We start from the raw sequence: 13,036 nt of genomic DNA on the forward strand, positions 1-13,036 counted from the left end.
GAATACACCATGTTCTCATAAGTACATGGAACTTTCTGTAAAATAGATTTGTACAAGGTCAGAAAGAACACCTTAACAAACATAGGGGGATTAAAGTAATTCCTTATGTTCTACCCCAAAACTATAAAATGTCTGTAAATAAATAAGAAAAACTCCAGAACATAAACAAAATCATGGAGAGTAAACAACTTACAACGTAATGATGAATGAGTCCTTGATAAAATTAAGAATTGAAAGATGAAATGAAACAAAAATACCACAATATTCTTTAACCTATGGGATACAATGAAAATGCCCCAAGAGGGATGTTTAAGGTTCAAATTAACTACATTATAATGTCAAAGAGATTTCTAATGAATTAGCTAACGAATTACCCTGGGGCTTTGGAAAAGGAATACGTCAAACATCAAAATTAGTAGCTGGAAAGAAAACACGGACATTAAAAAATAGTTAGTGAAATGAAAACAGCAGGAGCAACCAAACAAATCCAGAGAGTCAATGAAATAGTTTGTTCCTTCAACATATAAATAATATTGACAAAACTTTTAATAAATATAGACATATTTCTAAATGGTTTTATTAAAGAAAAGCCATGAAGCCAAATATAGGGGTGAAAGCCTTAGAGAGATCAGGGAACTAGGGAAAGCCACCAGCCAACCTTAACTCACCAACTCTGCAGCTTCCATAGAGAATGACTTCCTATCTACCCAGTCTTATATTACTTGCTGTTTGTCAACTGATTGGTCTCCTAGCCCAGATACCTCACTTCCTCTTCCTACACAGCTCAGTCATTTTCTGTCTCTCTGGACAGACTTCCAGGCCTCTATGGTTGGTACTGGGATTAATGGCATGTGTCACCATGCTTGGCTCTGTTCTCTAGTGTGGCCTTGAACACACAACGACCCTGCTTGCTAAGTGATAGAATTAACGGCATGTTTTACCACTGCCAGACTTCTTTGTTTACTTAAAATGGCTTTCTATTTTCCCTGATCTCAGGGCAAACTTTAGTTATTGATGCAAAAGTAAAATGTGACCACATTTGAGCACAAATAAAATATCACCATGGATAAACTAAGAAAAGGAAGAGAAACAGCAAAAGATAACACAGTAAGTCATGAAAGGGAATAACTCATTATGACAAGCACCAGTGAATTCAAAGATTTATTAAAGTTTACATTAAAATCATTCCACTAAACCAGAAAATCTAAAATATATGGATTAATTTCTACATAGGTTAAAACTTATCTAAATAAAACTAAGATGATATTTTAAATTTTTAAATAGGTAGATGTAGGAACAAGGCTCAGAAGTTAAAAATATTTACTTTTCTTCTAGAGGGTCAGGATTCAATTTCCAGTACCTACATGATAGCTCACAATGCCATCTTCCCGCCTCTGTGGGCACAAGACACATATCCAAAACCACACATACATGCAGCAAAACCCTTCTACACATAAAATATAATAAACCTGTAAAATAGTCAGGCCTGACCCTGCCTCTCATCTGCCACCTCTGGAGCTAAGGGAAGGCATAGCAAATACTGTGGCTGAACAACTCAGCTACCACTGAAGCTCATATCCTCAGCTTTTAGTTGGCTCTCTCCAACATCTACTCTATGTATGAGCTGCTGGAGATGATGGAAAGAGCTGGTCCTGTGGAACCATAGCCACAGGATTTCCTTGATTTTGAGCAATAGTAGGATATCTGAGAGGAGTCTGGATGAGGGTCCACTGTTGATAGTGTAGCAGAAGCCAGAGGCCCTGAACCAGACCAGCCATTTCACCAGGCAGGCTACCTGGAAAACAGGACCCCAAGAAAGACACAGGGATCACCCAATGACAGATAAATGGAATGAGATCTACATGAACAGCCTGGACATGAGTGGGGGTAGTGAAGGGCGAGGGTCAAGGGAAAGAGAGCTTGGGTGAGTGGGAGATCCCAGCTGGATCAACAACAGAGAGGGAGAACAAGGAATAGGAGACCATGGTAAATGAAGACCACATGAGAATAGGAAGAAACAAAGTGCTAGAGAGGCCCACAGAAATCCACAAAGATACCCCCACAACAGACTGCTGGCAATGGTCGAGAGACAGTCCAAACTGACCTACTCTGGTGATGGGATGGCCAAACACCCTAATTGTCGTGCTAGAAACCTCATCCAACTACTGAGGGATCTGGATGCAGAGATCCATGACTAGGCCCCAGGTGGATCTCTGGGAGTCCAATTAGCGAGAATGAGGAGGGTTTATATGAGAGAGAATTGTTGAGACCAAGGTCGGATAAAGCACAGAGACAAATAGCCAAACAAACGGAAACACATGAAATATGAACCAATGGCTGAGGGGTCACCAACTGGATCAGGCCCTCTGAGTGGGTGAGACAGTTGATTGGCCTGATCTGTTTGGGAGGCATCCAGGCAGTGGCACCGGGTCCTGTGCTCATTGCATGAGTCGGCTGTTTGAAACCTGGGGCCTATGCAGGGTCCCTTGGCTCGGCCTGGGAGGAGGGGACTGGACCTACCTGGACTGAGTCCACCAGGTTGATCTCATTCTGTGGGGAAGGCTTTGCCCTGGAGGAGATTGGAATGGGGGGCGGGCTGGGGGGAAGGTGAGGGGGGAGGGAGGGGGGAGAACAAGGGAATCTGTGGCTGATATGTAGAACTGAATTGTATTGCAAAATCTTAACAGTGGCCATTTCTAATTGGAAAATGTAAAGTTGAACATTTATTTATCCTCTTTATCTTTCCTCTCTATTTCCTAAGTAGTCTATAATGTATGTGTTGGCTATATCTTCAAAAAAGTACAATATGATATGTGAAATTAAGTTAATTATAAAATAAAAATATTAAATAAATTTTTAAAAAGTACAATAAACAGTTAACTCCCAAAAAAAAAAAAAAAAAAAAAAAAAAAGCAAAATAAAAATTTTAAAAAAAAAGAACATTTGAAATTAAAGCTTTTGGGGTAAAAGGGTATGTGGTATGACACACAACAGCACCCAATGTAACTATAATGAACAAATATGTGGTGGGTAGATGGGGAATACAGAGGAGTGAACAGGTACAAGTATGCCAGAATTTGAGATGTGAGAGCTGTGACTGGTAAGAGAAAATTGCTGATGGATAGCAGAGCTTGTCATTTCCCCAGAGGGGTCAGTGAGATATTTGTTTTTTGTTTTCGTTTTTATTTTTTTTTCATTTTTTATTTCCTTTTGGGCGGCAGGATACAAGGTTGGAGGGTAGATATGAAAGGACAGGGCAATGAGTGGGACTGATATGCATGATGAGAAGTTCCCAAAGAATCAATAAAAATTATGTTATAGAAATATTCTAAGGCCTAAAACAACAACGAGTTTGCAAAAGTAATTAAAAAATCTCTAAACAAAGAGAAATGTTCAGACCAGTTGAATTTTTCCAGACCTTCAGACAACACAATGTAGTGGGTAGCCATTCCAGCATTGATCTGGAAGTTCCAACCCCCATTGAGACTGTCACGCCTACAAGGCGGGGCCAAGGGAGGCGCCTGGGGACCCGAGATCTGGATCGGCGCCTGCCTGCTCGGTTCTGGGACCCTGGATGGTGGAGGTGGACCAAGCAGAGCTCCAGAGAACACCGCTGGACTGTGATACACCTTCCCCAGACCCCGCGACCTACCTATGCCTTAATTTGTAAGTTATGCCATTAAATAAATCTCCTTTTAACTACGTGGAGTGGCCTTAATAATTTCACCAATAACACAAAGATTATTGAACTGTTACATAAAAGAAGGAAAATAAGGCTCATTACCAAAGTATTTTTGAAGTATCATCTTGATACAAAGAACAAAGAAATATTAAACAACAAAAAAATCATATAGACCAAGATCTATGATTCACATAGCTGCAATGTTTCTCAATAATATAGTTTGATAACATGTTCAGGAACTTATCAGAAGACAGTAAAATGGCTGAACAGGTAAAGTTGTTTATTTCCAAACCTGAAGACCTAAATCCACATGGTCAACCTGCACATTTGGATATATATGGACCCACACAATATGCATATATATGTACATGCACATCTACAAGTACACACACACACACACACACACACACACACACACACACAAACATACACTATATCAAAACAACCATTCATTATGATCAAGTTGACTTTATTCCAGAGTCTCAGTGATGGGCTGGTTCAATACCCAAACATCAATCAATATAAATTAAATATTATAAATGGACTCAAGAACAGAAAACGCATTGTAATCTGTGTAGATATAGAAAAGAATTTTTGATAAAATTTATCATCACCTCATGTATAAAATGCCAAAGAACTTAGAATAGAAGAAATATCTTTCAACATATTAGTGGACGTACATAGGAAAACTGTAGCTTACATTCCACTAGGTAGGGGGAAATCCAATACATTTCCAGTACAAGCAAGAAGAAAATGAACTGAATTCCTCCAGTCTTATTTAATAGAGTACCAAATTCTAAGATAGAAAAAAAAATAAATGAACAAAAAAAAAGCTGTACAAATAAAAAATCAAGTCAAAGTACCTACTCTTGAGTGATACAATTCTATCAGTGCAAGACTGAAAGTATTTAGCAGGGATCACTTAGATCTGATAAAGACTTTTAACAAAGCGACAGGGTACAAAATTATCAAACATAAACAGTTTTTCTCTATACCATTGATGAACAAATTGAGAAACAAATCAGAGATATCAGTCTATTACAAATGTCTAAAGAATACACCTCAGGGTAAATCTAAACAAGTTTGCTGGCTTCTAAAAATGTCCCATATAATGTTAAGGTTTGAATACTTGGTTCGAAGTTGGTGTATCTTATGGGAAGATCAGCAAGTATGAACTTGCTGGAGGAAATATGTCACTGGGGTGGGATTTAAGGTTTCAAGGACTAGCACTGTTTTGAGTGCTCTCCTTCTGCTTCCTGTTTGTGGGTTGAGGTGTGAGATCTCGGGTGTTACCCCCATGCCATGCCTGTCTCCCTGGTGCCATGCTTCCTGTAATGGTAATGATCAACACTTATCGCTCTGGAATCATAAGTTCCAAACAAAGCATTCCTTCAATAGGTTGCCTGGTTAATGGTGTTTTATCACAACAATAGAAAAGTAATGAATACACCCAGGAGGCAAAGCCCTCATTACTGAAATCCTCAACAAATTGAAGACAGAACCTTATGCATATATTAGAAGATGGAAAATGTTCCCATGGTCACAGACTAGAGAAATTCATGTTATGAAAATGCCCAAACTAACAAAAGCAATGAACAGACTCAATATAATACCAATCAAGATTTTAGTGTTATTCATAGAAATAAAAATTAGTAATCTTCAAATTATTGTGGAATGGTTGGATGCTCATTCTTAAATTCAACACTACAGAACTGTCTCTAATCCTCAGGGATCATTGCAGAAGAGGGAATGTAAATAATGTAGAAGCTGAAAAGAGAAAGAGAAGGGATGGAATGTGCTGACATGTGAGCATGACAGAACAAGTGTACTCAAGATCTTAAAACAACTGAAGCAGCTACAAAGATCATGCATAAGACTAGCCCAAAAATGAGGTATCATGGACTGATGAGGATACTCACTGGACACTACAACTTCACAATGAAATTATGAATACTGAATGATTCTGGGTAGTAGGAAGACACTGTCCTCAGTTGGGTCCATAGTGAGGTGCCAGCTAGGTTTCCATAGGTGGTCCAAACCCCACATTCCCACAGAAGATAAAAATCATGGTTAAATTAAATGGGTCACAAATAAAGAGATGTGAAAGTTATAAAAGATAACTGTAGGGAATGGGGGTTACTAAATGTGAGAGGGAGATAAGGGAGGGAAAAGGATTTCAATAAGCAGAATATAATTTATAAATCTTTGTAATTTCTAAGGAACAAATTCAATAATAAATTCATACAAAAGCACAAACAATTCCAGATAATAAAAGCATCTTGGAAAAAGATAGGACCTTATTTAAGTTATACTACAGAGATAGAGTAATGAAAACAGCAAAGTACTGACACCAAACAAACATGTGGATTAATTGAAATGAAAACCAAGACATAAGTTCACACAACTGCAGGCACTGTATTTTTGACAAAATATCAAAAACATGCATTGGAAGAAAAATCTTGGTATCTTCAGTACATGGCATTTTAGAAACTAGATTGCTGTGTGTAGAAGAATGAAGTTCAATCTTAATCCTTCATCACACACGCACACACACACACACATTCACACCAATTGTAAATGTATCAAGACCATCAAGAGAAGACACAACACTCTGACACAGTTGAGGAAAATACAGGAAGTGTACTTTGAGAGGTAATCACAGGTAAGGACTTTCTTAATGCTACTCATCTCACTCAGAAAATAAGGCAAATACTCAACAAGTGGGACCCCTTGAAATTAAAAGTTTTCTATCCACCAAAGGAAATCATTAACCATGTGAAGATTCAGCTAATAAAATGGAAGGAAGCTTTGCCAGTTATATGCTTCCAGACAATGTGTATCTAGTATCTAAAAAGAATTAAAGATAATAAAATATTTAATACAAACAAAGAAATGGATCAAAACTTGTGGTATGGAACTAGAAACCATACCATAAAAGAAAGAGAATGCCTCATATGAATTTTGAAAGTGTTCATCAACATTAGCTATCAAGGAAAGACAAATAAAAACTAAAAATTACTTAGGAGTCCATCTTATCTATGTCAGAATGGCCATTGTTATTTAAAAACTTATGCCAGAGCTGTAACACAGAGAAAATGCATCTCAGAAACAACAAAAAAGAAAAAAAAATAAATGTTTGAAGTGTATGTTGAAAATGTTTGAAAATAAAGATAACTCAAATATAAAGGGATGAGAAAGGAGTAGTTGCAAGTAATGGACAGGAGTGTTGAATGATAATATAGGCTTATATTTTTCTTGTTCTAAATTTCTCATGGATTTGGGGGTCTTGTGGTCCAAAATTGGGTGAAATATAAGCAATATTGAAAGTATAACATTTAATATGAAGTTTCCCATCTTCTCTTTTGGAAACCAATTCTAACTGTACATGAATTCATTAAATTGCATAGACTCTGAGTCTCAATAATTTTGGTGAATCTGGTTTTTATTTATGTACAAGTTGCTTTATAATAAAATTTAGTTGTTTTTTTTTTAATTTTCATAAAAATTGTGGGGAAAGAAAAACACTGTTGGGACTGAAAACTGCATAGCCAATACTTAAATCACTGTGGGAATCATTAACAAAGATGAAAACAGAAATTCCATATCACCCAGCTATCAAAAATTAGGTATATACTCAAACTAGGTAGGTATATACTACTATAGACATAGATATATACAACAGCATATACTTGAACAGTTGTGCTAATTGCAGCTCTATTCACAATAGATACAGAACAGGTTTAGCCTAGATGCCCATCAACTGAAAATAGATGAGATTGTGATATGTACACACAATAAAATTTCATTCAGCTTTAAAGATGAAATTATGAAATTCACAGTGGAATATTTGGAACTAGAGACTGTAATTAATGAGTTAACACAAGCACAGGTAGACAAACACTGCATCTTTTGTCTCATATTTGGATCCTAGACAAATTTTTAGCATGTTTACCTTGATCTATATATAAAGGAGAGGAAGGCAGAAAAGAACCACTAGAAGTGTAGCAAGAAAAAAGAGACCTTAAGAAGAGAGAAGTACCAGGACACATATGGTATCAATATGAAGGAAGGGAATATGAGACTGATCGTGTGGATGCAAAGATGGGGTGGGTAAATTAGGGACAGAATTAAGCAAAACCAAGAATATATAAAAATGCCATATGCCAACTCATTAGTTTGTAAAGTCATTTAAAATTTTACTAAAGAGTTTAAATCAAGGCAACTTTCATGAGCAGATACTACTGCTCCCAGAAGTTATTGGTTATAAATGAAAACTGCATTGCTATTATTGGGATACCTCTCTAAGAGTTGTTGCCTAAAACGGGCCTGAGGATCCAAATAATGTAGGCAATTGTCACTATTGTCAGTTGCCCACAAAAACTGATTGGGAAGACCCTATTTCTTTCTTTTTTCTTTTTCTTTTTTCTTTCTTTCTTTTCTTTTTTTTTTTTTTTTTGCTTTCGAGACAGGATTTCTCTGTGTAATTTTGGTACCTGTCCTAGATCTGGCTCTGTAGACCAGGCTGGCCTTGAACTCACAGAGATCCACCTGGCTCTGCTTCCCGAGTGCTGGGATTAAAGATGTGTACCACCACTGCCCGGCTAGACTTTATTCCTAAAGCCAATCTCATAGTCTTGTCACACAACGTAAGGAAAGAAAATTGGGAATGAGCTGAAATACGCCTATTCTGCTGAATAGTCTTCATTGTAACAGAAGGTTTATGAATGATTCTAGTGGGACAATCTTGTCAATAATATTACTATATGGACACTGATATCTATATTTCAACCATCCATACAACATACACCCACTGGTGCAATAACTGCAATTGTGGTATCAGAGTAACCAATCATTTTCTGATTGAGAAGTCTTCACATCTGATATAGTCAGCATGTTCAAATATTCATGATGAGGAAGAAATAGGTTGTTGCTATCACTGTTGTTCTGTTAACCACAAGGTATAACATTTTAATTAGTACTAGAAAGACTAGATACTCCAAATATTGCCAGGATTGTTAGTCATAGGTCAAGCTGTAGCTGTGCCATTAGGCAGTGGCTTGTGGGAACAGGAAGACTTCGCAATTAGGTTTGTAATGGTAATGATCCTTGGATTGGTTGGTAGAGTGTAGAGGAATAAGATGGAGGGAGCCAAGTTAAAATACAGAATATACTAAAGGCTTGAGTTGTAACCAAGTTAGATAACATAAATGACTTGGGGGTTAAATCCCAGCATTAAAGAAACTGAATATTGAAGTGAGTGCTTATAGTCTTAGAACTCATGAAGGGCAGAGAGGACGAGCAGATATCCAAGTTAATCCCTATCTGCATAGAGAATTCAAGGCCAGGCTAATCTGTATCACAACTTATCTCCATAAATGTAACTGAGCCTCCCTCAACCCGTATATTTAACAGGACACTCACGATTTCCTTTGAGGAACCATTCAATGTAAGTTCTTAGTGACTCTGGATTATCAACAAGGTTTGTGTTACCTTGGAAAAAATAACCAGACACAAGAACATCTCTGGGATTTCTGATGATATAGATCACCTTAAATGGAAAAACATGTAAATGAACGTCAATATAGTTGTAAACCAATTTTATCTGGCATAGTTTATATGAAAAGTCAATCAAATATCAGTGAGGTTTCCAAAAATATTTATTATTTTTATTTGAACAAAATATGAACAGAAGTGCAAAATGTCTATATTTATCAGAATTTTCTTTTATAATTTTGATTTACAAAAATGTAACAGCAAAATGACTGAGGTCAGTAATACTGTAATAAAACCAACAGCAACAATAAAAAGACAAGATTGATTCAATACTTGTAAAGATCAATATTTTACAAGGTGAAAGACTATCCATCCACTGTGAAAGAATGTTTTATATACATGGAATAATGCATACTGTGCTAAATTTATCTTCAAAATGACAAACTAATTGGTTTCTGTAACTGTAACTATAAAAGAAAACTCTCAAAAGAATCATTATGCAGAGTTTAATGCTAAAGTTTCATTGCAAAATGGTGAACACAAAGACCCATGAGCACCTAAAAAATGCTGAGATTGAAAGAAATGGGAAAAGCATAGCAATTGGTTATACAACACCAATTTCTTAGCCCTGAAAACATAATACAAGTAACATTGTACATACTGAGCAGATTGTACCAAGGTACTTAGGACTATGTAGATACATATACAGATGTAACAACAAATAATGAAAAAACACAAATTTGTAAGACAGAGAAGAGGGGTATGATGGTAAGCCTGGAGATAGGAAGAAGGGGGAATAATGTATGTAATTATAGTATAATCTCAAAACAGAAGAAATAGTTTAAAAAAATTAATGAAATGAAATAAATATTTTGTCCCAATGCTCATTGTGACATTATTATATAATTCATCTTGTGGGCCTTAATTTCTCCAGACACAAGTTTTCTAAATCCACATAAGACACAAATATAGCTTTATGATCACAACTTCATTGTGATAGTTTCAAGAGACATTATTTTCTACATTTGTCTTTGTGTTTAAGCATAAATAATAATAGTTTCTAAGGTGTGGGGATTTCCACAAAACTTTCTTATTAACACTGAGCAAAGATGTGTCAGAACCTGGATATTTCTGATTCCTTTAGGAGATCCCCTATCAGTGATGTCGGTGATTTTTGTGGCTACTGATCTTAATGGACAGTTAGACACAGCAAGACACAATGGATACAGATAAGCCATGGTTGTTGAACAATCTCCCAGATTACAGCATTAGTGCCTGTTCAGGCTGCTTCCCCTATGAGCAACTCTGCTTGGGTGATTCACCCATTAGGTTTCGGCTATATGTAGAACCAATTTTAGCTAAATGACTTTGATGACAACAAAACAGTAATATCCACTGTACACTAGAGTTTGACCTCTACTTGACCTGTATGTGTAGTCCCTGAATGCTCTACTGTGATAACACAGTTTTTTGCATTATATCTGCCCAGGATCACTGAGAGGTGGTTGATATCATGGTATTCTGATATAGTCTGAGGAGGGGACAGATTAGTATCACCTAGTACATGAAAATCCCAACTTCCCTCTCCAAATCTACACAGAATGCATTTCAGGCAGAGGTCCAGGGCCCAACGCAGTAGAATAAGTTCAACGAGCATTTGGCCAAAGATTTCTCAACCACTGGACACTTACCTTGGCCTTGGATCTGAAGAAAGACTTGGGGAAAAGATGGAAAGGGAGGTGGGAGGTCATGAAGCGTGGTCCTTCCTTATTGATTAATATTGGAAATCCCCTTTGAGTCTCTATCCAGGGTGAACGGTCCCAGATAGGCACAGATTGGATCCATTTGGGATTTCCCTTGGTCTGAATCAAGCAGACAATCTCAATCAGCCAGTTAGTTCCTGAACAAGAAGGAAAAGTTATTGACACTCATATCAAAAGCACTTCTGAAAAGCCTTCAATAGAATATACAACCATACAGTTTACAATGTAGCTGTTTCCAAGCACAAAAGCATGTGGTATTTGCAATATCCACATCGTGTAAGTACAAAATATATTCTTCCAGAAGATTGAAAATACTTCACCTAACAAAACTGAGAATCTTTACTCAGTAAACCCTACCTGCCTATTGAACATTCCCTTCAGTCAAGAACCATTCTGTTTCTGTGAATTCAACTATTCCAGATATTTGTCAGGGATGCAGTCATGGTATCTGTCCTTGAGATTGAAACATTTTATTTAATACAGTGTCATTAAGATGCATCCATCCTGCACTGTATGTATTAGTACTGCTTCTCTTTAGCTTAAATAAATTCCATGGTCTATTTACCATACACACATGTATTTGTGATTATATGCTCATTTGTCAATGAGTGTTTCTCTAGCATTATTCTCTGGGCTATTATCTGAATCCTTTTCCTGCACTCCACTGTCCTTAGATTTTTCATGTTATTGCCCTTTGATGTTAGCAACCTAATACTTAACCAATGGTTACTGCTTCTGCCATCTGCCACACTCCTACCCCGAATGACCATGATGCCTTTCTTGCTTCCTTGAGTTTTGAGACTCTTTCCTCTACTTGAAGAAGGTCCATGGTAATTCTTCTGACGTTGTCCTCTTCTCCACATATTCTTACATTCATGCCTTTGTTTCTTGATGCTCTTTTATCTGTTTATTCTCATCAATATCTCTTCCACATAGAGAGAAACGAATGCCACAATCTGCTTTAGGAAACACTGTCATTGCTCCAAGGATCAGCTCAGGCACTGCTAGTGCCTAAACTGCTCCACTGACAACATTGGTTAGGTTAGAGTTCTTCCTCTTAGTATTAATGCTCTCAGATACAGCTCTTCAAGCCCACAAACCATTGAAAACATGAGATATATAAATCATTCCATTCACCACCTAAATGAAGGATGATTAAAGCCCAAAACTTCCACAGACAGTTCAGGATCATTCTCAGTGATGTTCCTTACCTGATTTAGGATAACTCACTATGACTGTGTCTTCATCTCTGATCACAAACTTATCATGGCTTTCTTCAATAATTTCTCTTTTATACACTATAGCAGGGAAAGCTATTCCTTCAAACCAAAAGTAGGCTGACATCCCAAAGAACTCTTTCTTGGTGCTGTAAGAATTCCAGCATTGATCACTGTTCAGATTAAAGCAAATGCTGAGAGGTAAAATTTATAGTGCAGTCAAAAAATCATTAACATCCCAAAGTTTGTACTGAAATGAGCTGCTGATAGGAAGAAATAGAGATTGCAGAAACCAGTCAAAGGTTGCTGTATTAAGCAACTGTGAACTTATTCAGAGATTATTCTAGAAAATTGTGAGCCTGAGGTCATGGCCCCAAACCAGAAACTCAATAACAAGTACTTAGATATTGAAATAAGGCTTAGTTAAAATATTTCCTAATACAATTAAGTATTCACAATGGTTTCAAATGTGCAAAAAATTTACAGAGACCATAAAAAATGTTGCCCTGAAAAAAAGTTGCCATGTACAATCATTTTTTTAAAGTAGGGATTGTTTTCGATATATATAGTGCCTTTACTATACCTCAGCCTCGTTTTTCCACTCCAATGCTTTCCTTCCTTTCCCATATTCATGATCCCTTCTTTAATTTTCACTTCTATGTTGATAAGTTCACACATTTACATAACATACAGAGTCCATTTACTTCTCTTTGTATGTGAATATATCCTTAGATGAGCACTAGGGTTTGAACAACCAATATGGGATTTCCCCTCCTGAGGCAGTTGATTCTACCTTCATTGACTTGTTTTGCTTTGTTTTATTTTTTTCATCTAGGGATAAGACAATGTAAACTTTCCCCTATCATTATTTGGGTAAAAAC

At 36.7% G+C, this 13,036-nt stretch overlaps 1 protein-coding gene across 1 annotated transcript in view; it reads right to left on the minus strand.

Moving 5' to 3' along the window:
- LOC131901891 (probable alcohol sulfotransferase) overlaps positions 1–12,282 on the minus strand; it is a 37,786-nt gene extending 25,504 nt beyond the window's left edge. Inside the window, exons 1-3 of the mRNA XM_059252958.1 lie at positions 12,150–12,282; positions 10,867–11,075; positions 9,104–9,230 (exon numbers count right to left, since the gene is read on the minus strand). Of these exons, the coding sequence (XP_059108941.1) occupies positions 9,104–9,230; positions 10,867–11,075; positions 12,150–12,282 (469 nt within the window). The remainder of the gene's footprint in view (positions 1–9,103; positions 9,231–10,866; positions 11,076–12,149) is intronic.
- Between the last annotated feature and the right edge of the window lie 754 nt (positions 12,283–13,036).

The sequence above is a fragment of the Peromyscus eremicus genome, unplaced genomic scaffold (assembly GCF_949786415.1).
Source record: "Peromyscus eremicus unplaced genomic scaffold, PerEre_H2_v1 PerEre#2#unplaced_603, whole genome shotgun sequence".
Taxonomy (NCBI): Eukaryota; Metazoa; Chordata; class Mammalia; order Rodentia; family Cricetidae; genus Peromyscus; species Peromyscus eremicus.